Here is a 22,973-nt window from a genome sequence, read left to right as displayed (position 1 = left end):
AGAGAAAAAGAAAGAATTGGAACGTGAAGAGTTGTGGAGAAAGCTAGAGGAGTTAAAGCTTAAGAAGGCTATGGCAGAAAAGCAGAACAGCACTCACAATGTGCTAAACACACACAGTACAAGTGCCAAATAAAAGAAATGACAACCTCTTCTCGGCAGATATACTTTTTGTACCCTTTTGAAATATCTAAGAATTTGCAAAATAAACCTCATCAGTATATAAACAGCCAGCTTTTTCTCTGGCGCAGTGTAAATGAAAAGATTTGAATTTAAATACAGCAGTTACGTGATGTCATTACCACAGCATATTGTAAATTTGTCTAATTATTGATATACTGTCACTTCCAGCGTTTCATAGACCTGAATTATCATCCTTAATGAGTGAAATAATTACGGGAGTGGTGAGAATTATGACTTGAATTTTTGATTGTGTTGCACATAGGTGGTATAGTTTGCTATGTACATTTTTTTCCTTGTTTTATATGTGCTTTTCACATCGCTGCATACTTTGGTTAAGAATATAGAAAAGGCTTCTAGTTGTGCTGTATTTTCTCAAATAAAACCAAGGTACGTTACCAGTAACGTGAAAAACGCAGTATGTGCCCCTTACAGCCTTGAAAGGAACTCACGTGGTGCTGTTCTTGAATTTGTGATTGAATTCAGATTTAGATTTACGTGCAAGTTCACATTAGCATGAGGCAAAGTAGGAAAAGAAAAAAAGTCAGCTTGATCAGGTCAGGATGGTTCGTGCATCTGCCTGCCACTTGGTGAGTGCCTCTACCCCCTTCTCACTGCCTGGTGGTCCTGGGCCTACTCTAAGATTTCCTCCTGCTATAGCTGAGGATGGAGCTTCCTTTAGAGAGCCCATCAATGATGCTCCTGGTCAGCCCAAGGACTCCCTGCAGAGTCGTGTCATTCTAGAGACTATCTCGGACACCTCTGCATTAGTTTTAGCACCTTGTGGACTGAAGAGTGAGACCAAAATTGAGATTTATTTTTTTTAGTGCAGCAGGAAGGCTGTCAGTAACTAGTTCCTTGTTTTATTTAAAGAAAATGCAGTCTGCTTTTTAAAGGTGGAAAGTTAACTATAGAAGTCTTGTCTGTTTTACTTGATCAAGTATTTTTCACATCTTTTATCAGAGTACCATTCCAATCTCTTAAATTGCAGTTGTGTGGAAAACTTTTGTAATGAAAGATCTTTGGGGAATTGAGCAGCATTCAATAAAGTCTTTATGTTTGTATTTAGTGCTGTAATCACATCTTTGTGCTTATAAAGACCAGGAGAATTAGAACGGCTTTCACAAATAACCCTTGAACTGCACTACACTTGTCACTTAATGAAAAGCCACGAGTTATTTAGACAAAACTGTTAAACCCCAGTGACCCCTGCTTCTAACTTTAGTGAGTAGGGCAGAGGGATTTGTTCTGCTCTGTTAAGCCCATGGGGCCTGAAGAAGAGGCAAGAGCAGGAACTGCAAGTGCCTCCCTCCTCCCCTCACCTGGCTGGACAGAGGAGAACCTGTACACTGCATGCAGCCAGTACTGCTGCTTTTCTAAAGTGCCTTGATTTTGCTCTAGAAATCACCTGGAAGTAGTACATTTTGTCCCAAAACACTTCCTTAAAATCTCAAGTACAAAGAACTGGGGAGTGCTCTTGCCATACTTACTGCTTTATTAGCACTCTCTGTTAGTGGAGGATGGAAGAAGCAGAAGTTAACTCAGCATGCTCCCTTCCTCGCAGCAAACCCTTCCGAGCAAACACGCAGTAGTGCACTGCTGCCTTGTAGACTGCACAATTCTCAGTGAGGCATCTGGACTAGTAAGGGACTTATAAGGAAGAAAAAGACTACACACCACACAGCACAGTTAGTTAGTGCACATTCTCTGTATAATAGAGAATCTCATTTAAATGCCAAGCTGATGAAAGACTTTTTTAATTCCTCAGGAAATAAGGAAGGGAAATAGTCTTGAGAATTAGATTTTGAAATTTGTCATCAGCTCAGATGCCCAGCTATGCTCAAGTTTACTTCGAGTTAGACTGATAAATTTTTGTTTTTTACTTACACGTTTTGCCTTAATACTCCCATTTAGATTAGCTCCTGTGAAACTCTAGCTGCAAGCTGAGAGCTGGCAGTTTCAAGAGGAGGTACACAACAGCTTAATTGAACGTGTTGGTCTGTTTTAATATTAAAGTCGATACACTTTAAATCAAAAGTGACATGTAATAGAATTCCAGTGTATTTTAAGACACACTTTGGAGAGGGGAGGCCAGACCGTTTTTTTTGCATGGTCTTTCCCTTCCACTTAACAGTCAAAGAAGTAACTGCATTCTGGTAGCAGATGCAGGTCACAGCTCATGCAGAAGTTAAATAGCTTCCTGTTCTGAGAAGCATTCAAAACTGTCTTTTTTTTTAATATAAAGAATTTAACTGCTACAGCATATTAGTGAATTTTCTCCTCTCTCCCCACTCCCTTCATACATTGAGGTAAGCTTGTTAAATTTGGAATAGGAAAGCATGAGTTTGTTAGCCCTGTCTAGAGTTAGCTCTGTTCTGAAGTTCAAACGTCAGTTCGCTAGGCTGTTACTCCAGCAGCTGTGTTTTTCCTGAAGAAAACATACCTGGTTTACATCTTTAACTGCTGTCTCGCTGAATGAAGTTCATTCCAGTTATTTTCTGTCCCTTCTGCTGTGAATAGTTAAAAGGCAGTCTTGGTCTCAGCTTATGTGGTTCATTGCTTGACTTCTCCTCTTCAGATGTCTCTTTCGGATTTTGATCATCCACTTAACACTTAACTTAGCAAAGTCTGCTGCCTTAAACAGAGCCAAAAAGATGCCACAGAGAAGAGCAATCATGTTCCAAGGATTTGCTGTGATTATCTGAAACAGATTAAAAATATTATTCCCCTCCTCTGCCTTGATATACATGTATATTATACCTATGCATTAACAAACAATTTTCTTCTTCTAACAGCAGCGTTTTGTGGCCCATGCCTTCACGCTGCACAGCAGGCCTGGACTTAGCGCCTTTGCCACACATCTGCCTTGCTCTACGATTTTTCCAATTCCTTCTGTGAGGAAGGAAACGCACAGATCCCAGGAGATGCCTGTACTAGCTGCTAAATTCCTTTTAGACTATTTCAGTATGGTAAATTGTTTAAAATGTAGGAGATAATTATTAAACTGCTAATTTAACCATAAGGATTACATTTACTACGTTATTTAAAGATTTACGAAAACAAACAGTCCCATGAAAGACGATCTTCCAAAAGATAAAGCTAAAAGAAGCAACTGCTGGAAAGCTTTAACAAGACAGTGTTGTAATGCCAAACTAGGTTTTGACAGCGGCAAGCGTTTCTGTAGAATTGCAGCGAGTATTTTATGTTTCTATTTTTAACTATATTTGGTTCAAAAGTAGTTAAGCTTATTTATAGTTTGCAATTCTCCTTGTGCCCCTAGGCACAATGATGGCTTCTAGGATCTCGAGATGAAGTGAGGGGATCTAGGCTCAGGCAGCAATAAAGTAACAGCTTTCAGATCCGCCACAGGGTCTGCAGCACTGGTGATGGTCAGCACAAGTGCAGTGTCACTAGGTCACCACCCAAGCCAGAGGGCCCTAAAACAGGCTTCCCCTACTTGTAAATCACAGTGGCTTTGGGCAAAAAAAGAGGGATTTGAGAGATTTTGTTCATGACAGACCAGGTTGTCAAGCTGGGCCATTTTAAATGCCAAATTTTAAACAGATTGACTTCGCACATTTTGCTGTTCCGTATTTTTCTAGGGAAGGCAAATAGATCTTCTTCTCCTGTGCTCCCCTGGAGCACCAGATCCATCTCACATGCTAAGCACATATACCTGCAGGGATCCACACACCTTTTAAGCACTCCAGTGACTGACAGTGATCTTGTCTGGCACATCGCACACCTCTGGTTGCAGTACACTGAGCTGAATTTTGAGTTTGTTTTTGTTTTGTTTTTTAAATGCAGTACCAAGTTCTGTTCAGATAAGGGCCAAAAATTAGACCACATTGTTTTTTATTATTATTATAAATTTTGGTTTTATTAGTCTGATTTAAGTCTAGTCTTCTTGTGTGTCGATTAATAGGAAGAGTCATTAAATCAATTTACCCAGGCACACTTACTTATTTAAGCAAAATGTTCAGACTTGACCTGAAGCTACAATTTGCAGGGGCCAGGTTTCTTAGCTACGTGCACCTTTAGCTGCAAGAATAATGCTGAGTGTCACTAAGACAAGGGAAGGCTGCAGACAGTCTTGAGCCCCACTTAATAATTATTGCTGAATTAAAATAAACAAACAAACACCCCAGACTGAAATTTAAAGAGTAACTCTGCTCTTCCTCTGGTATCTCACTCCAAGTAGAAACTCAGAGGAATACATATACACACACACACACCATGAGCACATATAGCCTGACAATTCAAGAAGGTGCTAGAAGGTTACTTACATCCTGCACAGTCTGTATAAAAGGATCTTTCCATTCAAAGACGACAAAAAACAGCTGGTCACTTCTTGGTTTAGTCCTCTGGTCAATATAGTTAACCACACTAGTCTGGGAGAGGGGGGAAAAAAAGGTGAAAAAGGTGCAGGTTACTTTCTGTAGTAGTGTAATCCAGTCTTCTGTGCAACAGAAAAGGCTAGAAGGTGAAAAAGTCTTACTTCACACATACCTTACAGGTACTCCTTTCTGTCCCCACATGCTCACAGCCCATATTCTCTTTAAAAATCAAAATGATTAAACAGATGCACAGTTAACTTCATATACCCAGGCAAGGACAAGCCAGATTTGTTCCAGTTGCAGGAAGGCAATAGGAGGTTTGGTGTAATTCAAGGAAGAGCAAGAGATGCCAGATCAAAGCCTTCATCTAGAGCGTTGCTGCCCAAGCAGCTTACTGAAAGCACTTTGTTCCAGGAACATCAAGAATAGTCCCGTTAAAGACAGCCTATCCAGTCTCAAGATAACTGCAGCTGAGCTTTGGAAATGCCATTATACATCACTCTTCAAAAGCAAAGAATTTCCCCGTCCAGGTGTGGGGAGCTCATTTACAAAATTCATTTACTTGGGGTAATATGGCCTTTGGAAAGTTCCCATGAATGAAGGTTACGTTACTGTTATTTGCCAGAGAACTACACAATGGTGGCAGGAATAATCTTTTTTGGAGGATCAGTTGTAGCACAAGCTAGATACCAGCAGTTGCAGAATGAAAATGGATGGGGAAAAAAAAGCCTACATATTAATGACTAAAACCATACCTCCAGTGCTGCCCTTTAACTGAGTTACCGCTTGAAACCATCACTGACTGGCACATGTCTCCCTCTTTGAATGTTACTTCAGTCCAGGAGTGTAACAGGAACGGCAGAGATGAAAACTGATTCAGCAGACACTGCATAGGGGAATGACCTACCACAAAAACCTCCCACCTCTCTACCACGGCTTACTTTCTTTACGCATACCTTCAGATTTCTGCCAGACTCCTCCCTCCCATGAAGGCACCCTGTGCCTGGCCAGATTTTAGGCTGTGAACACACAGCAGCACCGTACGTGTCCGTTCTGAGCATATGGGAGCTTTACCACCTCTCGTTACCTTACACTTCTACAGCCCGTGTAATTATTGCAGCGTGCGACCACCCCAGCCATACTCACTCAAGAAAACTGCACAACAGGAAACAACCAGCTCACACAGCTGCCTACAAGCAGTGGGAAGAGCAGAAAAGACCAGGTAATGGTCTTCTCTAGGTAAGTACCAAAGGGCAAATGAAACAGAGCTGTAGGTGATGAAGGACAGACAGCCCGCTGCTGCCAGTGCTTACATGACATCAGCCGACTGCTGCATCCCTTCCTTCAAGCCCAGGCCTTCACTGCATGACTGGGGGATTCTTCTGCTGCCCTCCCCCAGTGGAACCAGAGGGTACCCAGCTCTCAGTCACACCTCTGCTCTTCCCCCAACCCTTTGCTACATAAGCGCTCTTTTCAAGTGGACCACGGACTAAGGGAAAGCGTAGTAGTGTGCCTGGAAGATGCACTATCTTAAAAGGACTGCTCTTAAAATTCTCTTTTCTCATCACCGATGAGCTTCTTCCTCTCCCACCAACACCGGGAGCAAGCTAATAGGCTCAGGACACAGTTATTTTCCTGTCCGTAAGCGTGAACAGAGCAGGAATGAAAGTCAAACTTACTTCATCTCTAGCTAAGTTTGCACCTTCCGCTTGTATATTTTCTAGCTTTAAATGATGCAAGAAGTTGAGATACTCCACATTTCTAAGGATACTCAACAGATAAAAATCTCAAATCCAAACAAAAAGCAGACGTGAGAGTGCTATAAAGGTACTTAGCTTATGTTACCTCTTCATCCTACTATCAGACCCTGTGGTAACCTAAGCAGTACCTCTTTCCATTACTGTTACTTAGATAATTCCTTTGAAAATCCCTACCTTGAACTAAGGCAGCTCTGTTAGTTTTTCCGTATCAGTCTCTTCAGACCCATACCTCAGACTACAGGTGTCACCGATGACACAGGCAGGGCCTGGAGTTTCTCACCTCTCTGCTAAGAGATGTTTTTCCTGCAGTGTCACCATACCAGTAGCAGAGCACACCATGACATTAACACTTTGACAGAGCCTCTCCACGTTGAGAAGGAACACAAGTAACTGCACAGCCAGTTCAGCTTCCAAAACCTCCCAGTGGCAAGTGGTGTAACGAATGCCATTAAACAAAAGCCAGCCTCCTGATGCTTCACTTCAAAACAGACAACCCCTTCCTCCAGCTCACATTGCTAAGTGCTCCAAGAGGTAGTTTGTTAGCCAATTATCATTAAAAACATGCAACGTTTTGACAGCCCCCAACCTTTAAAGCAACTAACAGGTCCTAAAAAAAATAAAATCATATATTTGGGAAGTTAATATTATCTTTACCTCTTGTTTGAATTCAACAGTCTCACTACCATCTTCTTCCTTTGTTTTCACCAAGGACATCTTGACCCAAGTTCGAAAGCCTCCGGAAAACTTCCAGCTGGAGTACGAACTTTCACAGTCCTTCATGAATTCTGCTTTTTCTGGGCTAAAGGAAAAAAGACCATTACTTTACTGACCAAACTCTGAGCAGTGTCTGGGCATTGAAGGCAGTGAAACATCAGGCCTACACTTCAAAGCACATTCAAAATGCCCTTTATATTTAGATAGGCTAAAATCAAGCCTATCTAAAACATTGCTAGTAGTAATGTTTTAGCACTTGCACTCTTGTTCTTAACTGCAGAAGACCCACCTGGTGCCCTGCTGTCCCAGTACTGCCTCCCCGTGCAGATCTGCTGCTTTAGGGGAGCTGTGACTTAATGCTGTGACTTGCAGCCATTTTAAGCCTCCCCATGCCCCTCACACAGCAAGTGATAAAGAGGTAACTCCAGGGCCTGTCTGGTGTCTGCTAAACGCACAGGACATGGTGAATTCACCTCTCCGTTTACTTTGAGCTCCTCAGCACTGTGATTTTAGCCACTTTCACGTCACCTCCACGAAATAAGCCTGTCCCTGCAGCTGCCTTTCAACAAGGTTTCGCTCGAAACGAGCGGGTAAACCACTGCGATGAGTCACGAAGCAGTGAAGCGCAGACTGCTGATTTTTACTAAAGATAGATTTCATGTTACAAAGCCATGCCAGGGTATGCTGGTCCTTAAGGCAAGGGAGAAGGAAAGGGTTTTTCCCTCCGAACAAACAAATCTTCCTAGGTGAAGGCAAAGAGCATACTTTTGTTCACATGGCAGAGGGAGCGCGTGGCTGGGCCTGCTGGGAGATGAAGCCTTTTTGGTCTTCCAGGAGAAAGATGCAAAGAAGTAAAGAAGACAAGGAGAGCTGAAGAACAGGCCAACTGGGAAGACTGGCCCTGCACCAGCACTGGCTGGATTTGCACTTTGCCTTTTTCCTTAGTCTTCAGAATTAGGGCTCCTTTTCTAGTTTAACTAAAAGGGGAGATTCAGATGAGATGTTAGGAAGAAATTCTTCACTCAGAGGCTGGTGAGGCACTGGAAGAGGTTGCCCCGAGAAGCTGTGGATGCCCCATGCCTGGAGGTGTTCAGTCAGGCTGGAGGGGCCCTGGACAACTTGATCTAGCGGGTGGCATCCAGTGGGTTGGAACTGGATGGTCTTTAAGGTCCCTTCCAACCCAAGCCATTCTGTGATTCTGTGGTATCTTTGTCTATCTGTACCATTAGCTGTTTGCTCAGCTGTCCCAACAGGATGGCAGCACACTTCTCCAGCCCCCACTGGGAAGATTTGGGCAAAGCATCACAGCAAAGTCCAACGCCTGACTGCTCCTTGCCATACGAACCACTGACGTAGGGAGACCTACCCTGGCAATTATTTCTTCCCCTTTTGGTGTACGGGTACAGCAGCAGCCGATGGGACAGTCAGGAAGAACACGGTGCTTTGCCACTCGGAGGAACATAATTAGCACCCTGCCAGCCAGTCACACGCCTCATGCATGACTCAACGCAGCATCCCAGCGCAGCTTTCCAAACCAACATGGAAAATTGAAGCAGGAAGCTATGACATGGAGCTGAGCACTACAGCCACAACGCGCTCGGTAAGCAGGCAGCAGTACAGTATTTTGCCTGTGACAGTAATTGTGGGCTTGAAAAAGAAACATTAGACTCTTAGGAGGAGCAATCTGAGACGGCATCTCCTTGCGTGCGCCCATAACCCAGGCCACTGCCAAAGAGATGGGGGGGAGAACAAAAAAAAAAAGGGGAGGGAAAGGACAGAGCAGAGACACAGAAGCTTTGCACAAATAATAGCAGAGGGCAAGCAATGTCTGCGAGTTCCCCTGTGCTCAGGGAACTGGAAACTCTCTGACAGCCATGGGATGTAATAAAGGGTCAGATGCGGTACCGAAAGTCTCAACCCTTCTGTGTTGTTATTTATTTCTCTGCACGCAGCAATCCAGACCAAAGAAGTAAAGATGAAGCTCTGTTTGGACACAGAAATAATCTCTGACCTGTTCAGACTGGTATTCATCATCTCACATGACCAGAAGTTATTTTACATGCTAAGCTAACAATAGTTTTGACTATTGACTATATGTTCAGAGGATTTTCTTCTTAAACCCATGTATTACACTAATGATAGTTGAGGAAAGGAACTTGTATTTTTAGCTACACTTTTTGGGTAATTTGCAAGGGTTTCATTATTTCCTTCCCTCCAATTAATACGGCACAGCAACTGCCACTGTCTTAGGAAAACAAAAAAAAAAAAAGAAGAAAAATACAGAAGAAAAAACACAGTGGCAGTACCCTTCCAGCTCAGTCCAACAATAGCATATAGTGCAGCAGTGCTCTGCAAGGGCCAGAACAAAACCAGCAAGCACTGCCAGCTTCATGCGGTCTGTTGATCCAACTTTAACACGAGAGCTGCAGAGAATAAAACCCTTGACAGAGACAACTGGACCCTGAGTCCTTACCACTTGCTATGCCTCAGGAAAATCCTTAGAGATACAAGAATCCAGATGCCATTTTTATTATTGCTTATGATATGATTACTGTTCACTGATGCAATTATTGTTATTTAAAGCAAAAGCGAGCTGCACAGAATTGTGCCTGCAAAGAAGCTGTGCCGTCGATACAGCTGGACCACCCTCACCAATTTCAAAGGCGTTCAGACTGATTTAAGATGATGGAATACCTACAGACATACCTTACAGCAGTCTGCCTATCCATTCCGTCCTAAGCTCTTTGCAGCCATTGCAAATAAAACTGTAAAGGTAATCGTGATAGCTGATGAGTTTTAGCACATAGCTCAGGATCTTTAACAGCACTTTACATGAGTTGCTGGGCACGGTGCTAAGAGCACGCTCTTGTAACCCCTAAGTGAGACACTTTGTCAGGAAAAGTAGTTACCAGCAGTGAGCGTTTGAAGCCCTTAGAGGCTATATGGAAGGACAAAATTACACTGTCGATGCACAACAGTTTCTAAGGATATCAGTCCAGACCTTCCAGCAGCTAAATTCAGCAGCAGCTGACAAGCCGGAAGCCATTTCTGCTTCCTCTCCTGCTGGAAGCCGGACAGAACAATGCCACATCCAAACACACCCCACACATGCATGGCATTTCATGTGCTCAGGAGAAAATGCAGGTTTTCAGCCTGCCCCAAGCCAGTCTGGTTGGTGCCCTGGGATGCCAGGAGAGCACTGCACAATCCCAAATGAGATAAGGCATGCAGTTTGTGCTGAGCTTTGGAGGATGCTGTAAAAGAGGCAGTACCAAAGCATCGTGCACACACTGGTTCTCTGTACTTTACCCAGACACGCAGATCATGTCCCACCACATTTATAGATCTTTGCCAATTTTCCCATTACTTGCATTAATTCCAAACCAGCCTCACCTCACGTTCCTGTCTGCCACAAACAGGCACAAAGGATGCATATCCCCAACCAGACAACATTTCCTGCCTTTTGCATTGCTCCAAGCATGCCCCAGCCTCAGCCTTCATGCCCCAGCCTCGGTTCTGCTGCCTTCCAACAGGGACAAAGCAGCTTCTTTAGGAACAGCATGTCAGTTCCCCCTCTCTTCAGGGACTGAATCTGCCATCTAACCTGTCTGACCTGGGAAACCTGGAGGCAGGAGCTTGCAACCCCAGCTTCTCCAGGCAGCTTACAGATGATTCTTAATTATTCACCTACCGTGGCACAAACACAGCCTTCCAGCTAGAACCTTGGCAATATTGCCTACTGTTGTTTTGCACACCCAACCTACCTTTGCACAACGCGTGGCAGAAGCATTTCAGACAGCAGCATGCAGACCTCCATGCAGGGAGAGACTTTACATACTGCCAGCCTCAATGGGACACGCATGTTTTAGTTTGGAAGCAAACAGGTCTTCAAAATGGCTTACCAGCAAATTGGTACAATGAGCAGAGAAATTGTGCTTCCAAGACTCGAGCAAAGCTAGGCCAATTTGCGTCTTGGTAAGTTTGCTCATTGTGCAAAAAGACAGCGACCAGATGCAATGCAACCACACCTTCTGATCTCTCCTCCACTGGGGATGCTCTCAGACAGCTCATGTTTTGAGGCACAGACCCAGCTGTGCACTTCAGTGGATTCGGTCGCACTGTACCTACCGCTAACTGCGGCATGAGCCACAACAACTGAGAAAAATCCAATGCACAAGGAACAAACAGCACCTTCTCTATCACTGCTCTCCGTTGGTGTTTTCTCATACTGAAATATAAAATACCCAGAACGCTAGGGGTGTCTGAGGTGCCTTTGTACAGTTACAGGAAGTACTTGATAACCTAAGCTTAATGCCTGTCTCCTTCACTGAGGTAAACACTTTGTAAAAAGCGAATTCAGACAACTACAACTGGTCTTTGGCCACCCACAGATACTGTGACTGAACACTTTCAGTCTGCTCCATCTGAAAAACACCAGCATGATCATGCCCAAGCCTCCAAAAATGCTTTGCTGCAATAAAGTGTTACTTCTCTTCCCCTCCACCTTAATTCACTCTGCACATGCCCTTTATCCACTCTCCCTTTTTCACTTTGCATCCAGCCATTACCAAAGTAAGGCTTTCTATTAGGTCTCACTGTGACTAATGCCTCTTGACTAGCTTTTAATCTGGATCACAGAGAGAAGAACAGAACTTGAATTTAAATTAAAAGCAAAAATTAAGCAATTTAAGTATAGAGTTTATTCTTGCAAGCAAGGAAAAAAAATGGGTCTTTCAAGAAAGTTCAAGACAGGATTAATTCCATTCCTGTTAAAATTAGTGAAAGGTTGATCAGCCACTCCAATGGCATTGCTATCAAATCAAAACAAAGTACTCTTAAAACCCCCATCTACTAAATTACATCATCCTTTAGAATCTTAAATAAAACTAGCAGTACAAACACTTATGGTTAACCTTACAATGAAATCAACGAAATAAATCGTTCTAGCAATCTGATCTTTATAGTAACTGCTTCAAAAAAAAAAAAAAAAAAAAAAAAAAAGAAGTACAGAAACATTTGTGTTCTTAATGCCCTTCATTATCACACTGCCAAGTACAACCCACCTCCTGATCACCCACAACAGAGGACAGCAGCAAGACAGTGAAAACTTCAAAACGTCTAGAAAGTGCAGCAGCAAATGGCTGAAGCACAGCTGAAGGGCACTTTCTGTCACTGCGTGTATCCTCAATTCATTTTCTAAAAGGTGAGATTAGTAATCTAAGACATGAAAGTCCAACAGAAATAGTCCAAAATTCTTTTTTTTTTCTTTTTTCCTTTTAATAAAAAGAATCGTCATAAAAGCCTCTCTAACTTTCCACCCAAAATACCTTCCTTGCAGTAGTATTGCTGTGGATGCAAGTTCACTGCTGTTACAGGTTCATCATCCCTTTACATACCTGTTGATGAACTCTTGGAAAGAAGAAAACAGAAGGTAGTCAATGGCACTAAAATCTTGGTCTGTTTCATTTAAATGAAACTGCAAAAATACCAGTTCCTTTTTCTTCACATCACGAGGGCCTTGAACAACCAAAGCATACTTCTATAAGCAGACAGAGAGACAGTGAGTAGGAGAGGAATCCTCGTTTCCCATTCTTGAATTTGCTGTCTGTCACTAATACTTTACATAAATCTAATACACATCAAGATTTTCCTGGCCTCTAGTAAGTGCACACCTATTAAAATACCCCCAATTAATGTCTGCCTTGGTATTAACAAATTCCTCTTTTTGGTTTTAAAAATGAAGTCTCTAAACCAAGATTTAGTGTTTTGCTAAGAAATCTGCTCTAGTTCCATCCCAATCGTTTGGGTTCATGTGGAATTACCAGTCAAGGCTCTGCAGCCTGCATTCTGCAGACAATCAAAAGAGTTTTAGGCATTACAGTCCAGGAACCTTCAGCTCTTGACATGAAACAAGTTAATTTGGATTCTGATGTGGAGAACATCAGGCTTGTCCTCGAGAAAGGAACAGTTTCATAGCCCCAAGCACCTTAAGCAAGCTGCTGAGGAGGAATGAGGGGAAGAAAAAAAGAAAAAAAAAAAAAAAGCTAGCTGGCAGGCAGAATACAACTTAAAGTAGTGCAAGAATTACACTGGACAGCAAGCTGTTGCTTGCAAAATGACTCCACCCATTTGAACATGGCTCTATGTGGTTCAGAGGTCTGCCTCAGTGCCTCTGCATTCAGTCATAGGACTAGAGCCTTTGGGATCTACAAGCTCCTAAACGAACCTACCACACAACATAAAAGGCAGGTTCTTAGTTTGTTAAAACATGCAAAAATAACGTGATACTGGCAGAAATTAAATATTAAGACTTAAAGGACTGTTTTCAGATATACTAAGGAGCTGCTTCCCAGAAAAAAATGGTGACTGGAAAAACACAAGACATGAAGATAGATAGGGGAAAAATAAGCTGACCAAAGAGGTAACTAAATTGTTTGTTCGTGTTTAGTTTCCTTAGAAAGGGCCTGAGCAATAACTTTAGATGAGATACAAATGATCATATTTAATGGTTTATTTTCTGAACATTTACCTGTACAGAGGCCAGATTCCCTGTGTTTTTAAGAGGAATTTAAGACAGATATATCAACATATCTTATTGGCACGCAGCACTTCAATACAATGAAATGCTTTGGTGCCCAATTAAGAATTTTCCAAGTGTGACAAAAATAGTATTTAACTCCTAGCAAACACACAAAAAGACAGAAGTTATCCTGCTTCAAATGACATAACTCCTACTGCTTTCAATCCATCTTAGATTTACATTATCAAGGAGTTTGCTTGCCAATTCATTCAGGAGGGGAATTAAGGGGGAGTTTCATTGTGAAAAGACTCCTGTTTCATTCAGGCTTTCATGATGCACACAGCCACGTGACAACTGATCATTCCTAACATATATACACACTGACTGGGGTCTTTTACATTTCTGAAAACAACAGGATAGATGGCTTGGGGAAAAAAAAAAAAAAAAGTCAACCCTTCCCCTGAAGAAGGATATTTTGCAGCACTCCAGAAATATTTTTACTTTCAAATACCATTATGAACAGAAAACCCCCACTGAATAAATTTTACTCTATGATATTATTACCATCGTTTGATTAGTAAAAGGATCTGTGTAGTTGATTCTCCAAGTGGAGCACTCAATTTTTCCTTGCTGACCTGGATTTACCAGAGGCGGAATGTGATCATAGTAATGATGCTTGCAGCTAAGCAACTGAGCCTTGCCTGGGTAGAAGGCAATACCTGTTTCGGGAGAAAAAAACAAAAAAACATTGAGAAGAGTTGACTTCTTTCTTATGTTCATAGATTTTCATTCTGGGATTTAATCCCCCAGGATACTGAGCTATCTTGCCAAGATCCAGCAAAACAATCAAATTAAACCATGTGCTTGAATATTTTCCTGTAGCAGGACAACAGTGCCAGCCACATCAGGACAGAAGCCCTGCAATGTGTTGCAGAAAATCCAAGTTCCAGTTCAGTAACCACAACTAAAAGTTCACAGAAGTGACTAAGTTTCCTTAGTCCTCCCACAAGCCGGCAGCTAATGAATGAGTTCCTCTGGCCCCAAATAAGAAGAATGTGTAAAGTAAGCTAGGAGACCACTGAAGTCAAATGGGACACAAAGTGCTTCAACATGTACGTGTTTCCAGATGCTGTCATTTAACACGTCGTATTTTCACTGGAAAAAGCACATGTACTATACATGAGAGATTAAAGGTCACTGTCTGATCTCATAAAAGCAAAAAGATGCTCTTCAGAACATCTAGCATTTTCTGTTCACAAAATATGTCATGATAAAAATCAAAGCCATAAAACAAGTACTAACTTTAGCAATCGCTTGTTATTTTTATTGCTAGGTAGGCAGGCTACTTCTTCACCTTTATGGAAATTCATTCACATGTATATACCATAAGTCTGTGGTTTCACAGCAAGAGCAAGCATTAAAAAATCTCAGTCACCTCAGCTGTAGAAAGCTAGCAAATTATAAGACCCAAAACCAAAAATCCTATTATGCCACATTTAGTATTGGAAACAAACTTGCCTGAAGATAATCTAGACGAACTACCAAAAAAGTGTAATTTATTAGATGCGATTAACTCACACAGCTGAGATGGCCTGTCCACCAAAATGCAAGACGTCAAAGTAGTCAGAATACATCAGTCTAAAACTGCTCTCTTTCTTTCTTCAGTGCTCCATGCTTGGAACTTGACATCTCATCTAACCTTAACAGAGCAACGAAGCAAAGGGCTACATTAATTTATGTTCTCTGACCTGGCAGGAATCCCCTGCCAATACTTCTGGATTTATAAGTATGTTGCTCTGTTTCTTTCAACAACATTTTCTTTCTGTTGCTGAATAAAAAGCTCACATGCAGATGAGAGAAAAGGGAAAAACAAGAAAGAAAAAACACCTGCTTAATTTACTGTCAGAGCTATACAGATCAAATTCAGAGACCTACTAACACAGCTGAGCCTAACTAACCATACAGAAAAAAAAAAATACAGGAATACAGCAACACAAAACACTCACCTTTCAACCACAAGTACTGGAACAGTGATTTGTAAAATGTGGCAAGACATTAAAGCAGACGTATTATTTTTAAATAAGAAAGTGACATACATGGAGCTTCCAATGCTGTTTGAGCGGCACTTGCTGCCACAGCTCCGTGTATGAATGGTTACTGGATAATTTAACAAAAATAATAATTTTATTTAATAATTCACTATTCAAAAAAGGTTTCTGCACAGTAATCCCTCCTGCTAACTGCAATACAGTTTTCTGGCGCCATATCACATTTCTATGCCACCATTTCTCCGCAGCCACATCACATTGTCGTTGCCTTGTGATGTAATATGGCATTGTACATAGTGTACAGCAGTAGGAAGTGGCACTGTGAGTTTTTTTGTGGTTTGTCTGGAGAATCCACCTTCTTAACTGTCAACAGCACTTCACTGTCCAGCGCAGGATCTGTACCATGATCTCACTCCTATGTGCTACCCTGCTTGAATGATACTGTTTTGGGAGCATTTCATGAGGAATTATCTTTGTTCCCCAAAAGAGGGCTCATTCTAGAGTGTGCAAATGTTTCCTGTCTTTCAAATGTTGCAGCACACTCCACAGCTGCTGTCATTCATGTTACTGGCAGGAACCCCCACAGATCTGTCCTATAACGTTCATAATTCCATGCAAAGTCAACACAACACAGAATAATAATAATAAAAAAAAAAGGCAAGTAAAAGATCTGGGTCAAAGCATTATAGCATTATATGAACTCTGGGCCCTGGAGAATCAACACTGAAAACACAGAACAGTGCAAGATCAATGTGAACAACAACTCTACCCCTTCAGTTTGTTACCAGACTTACCAGGTGCATCGTACAAGGACACTTCTTTGTAAGAGACAGACATCACGGGGTGCTTGAGCTTCTCCCTGAAGTCACTGATGGTTTGGTAGACAAGGAATACAGCTACAGCCATGAGTAGCAGATAAATAAACAGGAGAATTACTGAAAAAACATTCTTTAGGCAGGTCTTGCTGAAACGCAAGGAAGGGGCACTGGTACCCAGTTCACTATCTGGAACCAAACAGAATATGAATTAGGACTTTAAAACACAGATTTGGGGGCTGAATTTATGTAGTGTTGATTTAAAGATCAACCACTTGAGAGGAAAGCAAAAGAAAATCATCTTGATTTAAAAAACACAACTATTGCTGTTTTTAAATGATCAATAAGACAGCTGCTTCCTTCTCCTGCATGAGGCACAGTCTTTGGATGATTGTGCCTTTTTTTTTCTCCACGCATTGAATTTGGCATTCACTTAAGGACATGGCAGGAAACAAAGTTTATTTTCAAGAATGCCAACCCAGAAATAAAGTTCGAAGTTCATAAGAAACAATTAACGGCCAGTCTTTTCTCCTGGAAAATACAACTTATTCCCCTCCACCTTCCAATCTGAGCTGACTCTGACCACGTTTAACGTGTGTGTCAGCAGAGAGATTTTAATATTCTAATAATGCAAATAGCTGCATAAGAGCATTATGTCTCCACCATAATAGCAGCGATTGTGCATTTGTTACCCTCTCATATCTGGGGTCTCATTTATAACTCCTTGTGCATACTGCAGAAAGTTTCACAAAAGAAGGCTTCTTCCAACTATATCTAGAAAAAGGCAGACCTGATCCCTTCCTCCTTGCCTCTAAAGATCCTCACACTAGTCTCACCTGTGCACACAGAACTACACAAATGTTTTTTCCCCCCCAATACTCCTTACAAGTATTGTCAGAAGAAATGGAGAGTGCAAGGTAAAGGTTTAGGCACTCGAGTTACATGTCACATTTAGATTGCAGCAATATATGGCTTAATACATAAAACAAGCATTAAAACCCAACATATTGGAGATAAATAGGCATATTTTATACTGACTTTTCTGTGGTGTGTAATTTAATGAGTCAGGCCCTCTCAGGCTATGCCACACTGCCCTTCAATTATAATAGCACGGTTTGGTATTTGGTCCTTACCACAGCAAACACTAGCCTTATTGTAGCTCCTGCTGAGCACATAACCTCATATAAATGTCCGTGGCCACGCACTTGTCCTGAAGTTCATTGCCAGGAGATGTCAGCCAAGAAAATTAAGACACTGATATGCATAAAATTGCACTACTAACATAACAACAACAAAAAAAGCCATCTTAAACAGCTGCAAAATATTTAGGGGATACTCAGTTCTTGTTGGCTTAGCTTACCACCCAAATCTGGGCTGCAATAAGCCCATTTAACACTGCTCCACAGTCTCAAAAAGCAGGTCCAAACAGTCTAACTAAAATCTGTTTTGAAGCCTGTGCTTGGTTCTGCATCTTGCTCACGTAAATCTGGCACAGACTTTGTTTGCAATCCACTGCCATCACAAACACTGCAACTCAGGAAAGATACAGCCAGCACAAACAGATGACATACTGAGCTATCTCAGCAGCAGGTGTGACAAATCTTCCTTGACTGAGCACATTTCATGACAAAGAAATATTCTCATCCCAATCCCCAGAAAAGCTCCTTAGCTTTCCAGCTATACTTATTCCTCAAAGTAAGTCACCTAGTGCTTTGTTTGCTCTCAAAGTGCAATTAAAAAGAAGCTCACACAAAAGCAGCTTATCACTCACTTTAAATTGGTAGGTTTTCGGTCAATAGTTCTCACCTGGTAAAATAACCGAGCTGGCATCTTCATGAACTCCCATCTCTCCTCCTCTCTCCTCTGCTGGGTTTTCAGATACTCGCTCCACATCTTCACTCAGCTGTGTAGTTAAAACAGTGGTTCAATTTCCAAACATGCTCTCAACTCGCAATTGCTGGAATTTCTATGGTACAAATAAGAGAGGCTCCAACTAACCAGGCACACAAAAACATGCCCCCAGTCCAAGAGCACCCAGAACCCGTGCCGCTTTGCACAATTCAAGAGTCACATTTGCACAGCCCTATACCTGAAAATTACATGACTTGCACACTGCAAAAGAGAAGGATGGCATATTACATGTAACCTACTTCTAGCCTGCTCCTTAAAGAATAGCATCACTTCTTCTTTCAAGATCCAAGTAATTGTTCCCCCGGCAGCTTCAGCTCACACCAAACCCCCAATTAGGGCAATGCCTTCTGAAATAAGCAGGAACTCCGTTCTGTCACTCAAGAACATATCTTCAGGTATAAACAAACCACAACACAAACCAGCAAACAGACCATTACCACTTCTTAATAAACGTGCGTAAAAAGTAAATTGCATTTGGACAGGTACTAGGGCAAATAACTCAAACGCAGTCCCAGCCACGTAGGTAGGTGGGTCATTAAAGCACTACAAGCACCCCCAACATTTCTGGTACTTACTTGAGCTCACTATAAATATTACTTGGTATTAGTGGTTATGCAACTAATTAGCCTCCCAGTGTTTCTAAATCAGCAGCAGCGACCAGATGTTTTCTTGTTTTGCTGTTCAGAGCTCTGGGCCCAATCTGCCAGGACATCTCCACCAAAGTCAGAAGCTTGTCGCATCAGATAGGCATCACACGAGATCACGAACCGCTGGACTATTTTTCCTCCCCCGTGTGTTAAACATATCTACTGTATGTCTCCCAAGCTTCTTTTATGCCAGGGAACAACACACAAATTTCAGCACGGTGAGCTGGGGCCTAAGCTTGCAGCCTATCATGTGTTGCATGGGAACTGTCCGAGCTGAACACTCGGTATCAAATAGCTAATTAGGTAAGGGAGAGGAGCTTTGGTCCTATTTTAAGGGAAACGGGTGCACGGTTCATGCAGTAGCCACGTTGAATACTGTTAAACTTTACTCCCCCAACTTACTTAACAGTAACACGCATGCATCCATAATGAAGTATTTTCCTTTCAAGCAACTCTAATTAGGCATCAAAATTATCATCATTACACAAATCATCATTAGCATTTATTAGGAAAGAGTCCACTCATTTCACATCTCGGAAGACTGACGTAAAGCCTCCATCACCTCCTGACATACTTCTGTATTCGTTTCCATCATCCACAGCAAGTTGAAAGCAGTAACCCGGTTGTTTTTGAATGCTCTGCACATAAATAAAGTATGATTTCCCATGGTGTGAGGCAAGGAGCACACAGGTAAATAACAGGCTACACGCTCGGCTCATTTGCTGGAGACTTATGGGGGTACAACTGAAGATACTTGTTTCAATTTCCTTCATAAAATAAACGAAATTTAGGATGGCCTTAATTTAACTTCTGTAGGGCCACATCAGTTCTGTTTGTTTACCTGAACCCCAAACAAGCTATTCGGACACAGGAAGAATATTCACTGGGCCTTTTGCACCAGTTTTGCTAAATCAGCTAAAAAGCCAGTTCCAATCACACTCGTGCCAATTCCTCACAGCGGGGCTGACCCAAACAGCTGCCACAAGCTGCTGGGGCGCTGCAGTTTCGCAGCTGACCCCCACACCTCCTGGTTGGGCTCCCAGGTACAGACACCTCCTCGGCTGAGGTGGTGCAGGGGGTAGGTGAACTCTATTTTTGGCAGCAAGAAGGTATCGACATGAGTTTAAACGAGAACGCAATTTGCAACACTTATTGTCTTCTCAAGAGGCTCTACAGTGCTTCTAATGCATAGGAAAAGAAAAAGTCAGAAAAATGTAATCTCTCAGCATTCCTAAGAAACAAACAGGAAAACAATACATGACCACATCTTATCTCTACCAGGCAGGCAGCCCCACGCGCCCTTCACACATACCACAGGACAGATGGTCAAAAGCAGGGAGCGCTCACGTTGCCTCGGCTGCGCTGACCTGAGCCACGAGACCAAGCCCCAAAAAAACAATAATTTCACTGCAAATCCCAAGCACCTGCCCTGACAAGACGTGAAGGCAGGCGAGCGCACCCACCGAGGCCACTGCGAGCCCGCGCTGCTCACGGTGCATCGGGGCATCACGCCGACACTGCATCGCTGTGCCAGCTGATCCTGGCTCCTCCAGAAACCAGGCACAATCCCCAGAGCACAGCACCCAGCAGCAGGGAAGCTGCCACACGCTCACACCCACAGGCCAGCTCTGCCCACGTGCTTTCGATAAGGAGGCGAAGCGCGGTGATAACGCGAAGGAACAGGGACGCGCAGGGCGGCTGAGGCTGCCGGAGGACACGGCGATAGGGCAGGACAGCGAGAGCAGGAAGGGCACGGAACAACCTCGCTCGGCGAGCCTCAGGGCTCCCCAGGCAGCGCTCCCCTTTCTCACACAGGCATTTTCACACCAGCCAATTTCACCCCGAGAACCACGGGGTAAAGCCTCCCCAGCGGGCACAGCCCTCAGCCAGGAGGAGAGCTCCTCTCTGCAGCTCTATGGCCGGTCCGCCGCCCCCACCCCGCCGCCAAAACCCCACGCAGAGCCCCCCCCAGCAGCCAGCACCCCGAACCCATTCCCTACCTCCTGGTAGGACCCGGCCACCTCCGCCCTCGGCATCGCCCCGGCACGGCCCGGCCCAGCCCGGCCCGGCAGGGACACGCAGGCGCCGGGTCCCCCCCCCGCCGGCCGCTGCCCGCCCCGCCGCGGGCTGCCGGGAGCTGTAGTCCGGGGCGCCCGGCTGAGGGGAGCTGGACCAGTACCTGCACGGCCTGTGGGGCCGGGTTTGGGGGCGGGTTTGGGAATCTCGGCCCCATTCTCGGGCTCTGAGTAACGTGACGTTGGCCCGTGTGGCGTGGGGGTTCCCCTCACACGCATAAGCGGTTCTTTGTGAGGGTTGTAAGGACATTTCCCTCCGGGGTAATTGCATCAGTGTGCTCCTTAGTGATGGAGAAACCGTTTATTTTATTTTATTTTATTTTGTTTTATTTTATTTTATTTTACCTTATTTTACCTCACCTTATTTTACCTTATTTTACTTTATTACCTCAGACACCTCACAACACAAGCTGTCCGAGACAAGGACAACCCAACTTAAAACAGTTTTGCCCACTCCCCCTGAGAGACATTTGCTCCCTTGGGGCTGCTAGCCATGCACCGAAGCAAGGGCCCAGCCTGGCACAGCAGCACCGACGATGGGGTGCTCCAGGAAGATAAAAGACCAAAAAAAAAACCAAAAAAACACACCATCAAACAACCTCATTAGACCTGACTCATGAGCCATCTGTACACAATTACCTATTTTTCTCCCCCAGCATGTAATTGGTGACATTTCATAATCAAGAAAAAGCACGCAAAACATTTCTTGCACTGAGACGTAACACTGCAGTAAGTTGCTGCTGACCATTTCCCTGTGCCTAGGACCCGAAACCAGTACATTAATAACCAAGAACTGAAGTCCCTTGACGACAGCATTCCTAATGCATGGTCTCTCCTTTCTGCAATGATACTTTAGGTCTCGTTACTCATTTTGCACGTGGCTGTGGCTCAAAGGCAGGCTCTAGCTCACCCCCAAATCCCTAACACTTCTGACAGATGTTGGCTGCTATTCAGTGCTTGCTGCCCTCCCCAGGGAGACACTAATAACTAATTATTTCAGAATAATAGGTAAGTGTATAATGTGACTTGAACCAAACTGACAAATTAGTCTTCTGCATATTTCCAGCAGCATGGCTCTCTGCTGGAAGCCATGCAGGATGTTTGCAGGCCGAGTAACCAGGCAAATGCCAGAGCTCTTTCCAGTGTCTTGCTTGTGCACAACAGGAGCGCTCAGGAGCTGTTCTGTCCCAGCCCTTAATAAAGGTCTCTTTTCTGCTTGACATTTCCTGTCTGTCTTGTGGCGTGTGGAGGCAGCAGATGGAAGTGATGCACAGACAGGGTGGGAAGCCCAGCTATTTCTGGGGCAGAATAGGCAAACTTCACTGCCTGAGGAGAGTCACAGAAACAATTTTTAAGCCATCACTGTAACAGCAGTGATACTCAGCTTGCCATGCCAGAGAGCAATCCACAGCAGCAAGATCCCAGGTGGCCTTAGCCTCCTGCTTCTCCCTGCCCTGGCTCTGCAGGATCAGGCCAACTCCTGGGCACAGGGACATGTCTTGTGGTTGTCACCTGTCTTGTGGTTGTCACCCCCATGGCCCTGCTCTGCTGGGCTTCTGGTCTGGTGATGCTTTTGTTGACCAGAAGAGATCTATGGAGATGCTGGTTTGGGTTTGCTGCCACACCTCTGCTTACAGCAATGCACCCACCTGCCTGGGGAAGAAGGGCTGACCCTCAAGCAAGGGGTGTCCTCCTGAGGTGGGCTCATGGATTTCAGGCAAGAAGGGTTTATAAACAACCCTTAAAGTTCAGACCTGCTTCTCTCTCCCTGCTGAACTGCCTCTGACCAACAGAGCTCTCACTGCCAGGTGCCTCTCAGTGACCTGCTCCTGAATCCTCGGTTCCTCCCTTGCGGGCTGAGGGGTGCCACACGAACACAGGAATGTTTAAAAGTTTCCAATTTCCTTAATTCTTGACAGAATTACAAACATGAAACCGATCATTCTTTTGCCAGAACGTTCCCCCACAC

At 43.6% G+C, this 22,973-nt stretch overlaps 2 protein-coding genes across 9 annotated transcripts in view; one reads left to right on the top strand and one right to left on the bottom strand.

Annotated features, from left to right (window-relative positions):
* Window positions 1-1,241, top strand: part of PPP2R5A (protein phosphatase 2 regulatory subunit B'alpha) — a 43,526-nt gene extending 42,285 nt beyond the window's left edge. The window contains exon 13 of the mRNA XM_084513202.1: window positions 1-1,241. Coding sequence (XP_084369328.1) covers window positions 1-133 — 133 coding nt within the window. The 3' untranslated portion in view covers window positions 134-1,241.
* A 921-nt stretch (window positions 1,242-2,162) lies between these two features.
* Window positions 2,163-21,177, bottom strand: PACC1 (proton activated chloride channel 1). 8 transcript variants are annotated; one of them, XM_084513204.1, is made up of 8 exons: window positions 21,109-21,177; window positions 18,178-18,274; window positions 16,351-16,452; window positions 14,073-14,227; window positions 12,385-12,527; window positions 6,929-7,073; window positions 4,464-4,568; window positions 2,163-2,878 (listed from the first exon to the last, which is right to left on the bottom strand). In XM_084513204.1, the coding sequence occupies exons 1-8, from the start codon at window positions 21,160-21,162 to the stop codon at window positions 2,717-2,719; spliced, it is 963 nt and encodes a 320-aa protein (XP_084369330.1). In that variant the 5' UTR covers window positions 21,163-21,177; the 3' UTR covers window positions 2,163-2,716. The 8 variants fall into 8 exon arrangements, with proteins under 8 accessions (XP_084369330.1, XP_084369331.1, XP_084369334.1 ...); XM_084513205.1 differs by lacking the exon at window positions 21,109-21,177 and adding an exon at window positions 20,930-21,028 and having other exon boundaries at window positions 16,351-16,560; window positions 18,178-18,337; XM_084513208.1 differs by lacking the exon at window positions 21,109-21,177 and adding an exon at window positions 20,930-21,028 and having other exon boundaries at window positions 18,178-18,337.
* Between the last annotated feature and the right edge of the window lie 1,796 nt (window positions 21,178-22,973).

Source organism: Aythya ferina (assembly GCF_964211825.1).
Source record: "Aythya ferina genome assembly, chromosome: 3".
In the NCBI taxonomy this organism is placed as follows: Eukaryota; Metazoa; Chordata; class Aves; order Anseriformes; family Anatidae; genus Aythya; species Aythya ferina.
The sequence above is the reverse complement of the archived record's forward strand: the minus strand, read 5'-3'. Positions and strand labels throughout refer to the sequence as shown.

Coding starts and splice junctions, on each gene's coding strand:
- PACC1 (XM_084513209.1), bottom strand. CDS start 20,452: ATGCAGTGTCGGCGTGATGCCCCGATGCACCGTGAGCAGCGCGGGCTC. Junction 18,275..20,392: donor GCGGGCTCGCAGTGGCCTCG/GTGGGTGCGCTC, acceptor TTAACTACACAG/CTGAGTGAAGATGTGGAGCG. Junction 7,074..12,384: donor TTCCAAGAGTTCATCAACAG/GTATGTAAAGGG, acceptor TTTTTCCTTTAG/CCCAGAAAAAGCAGAATTCA.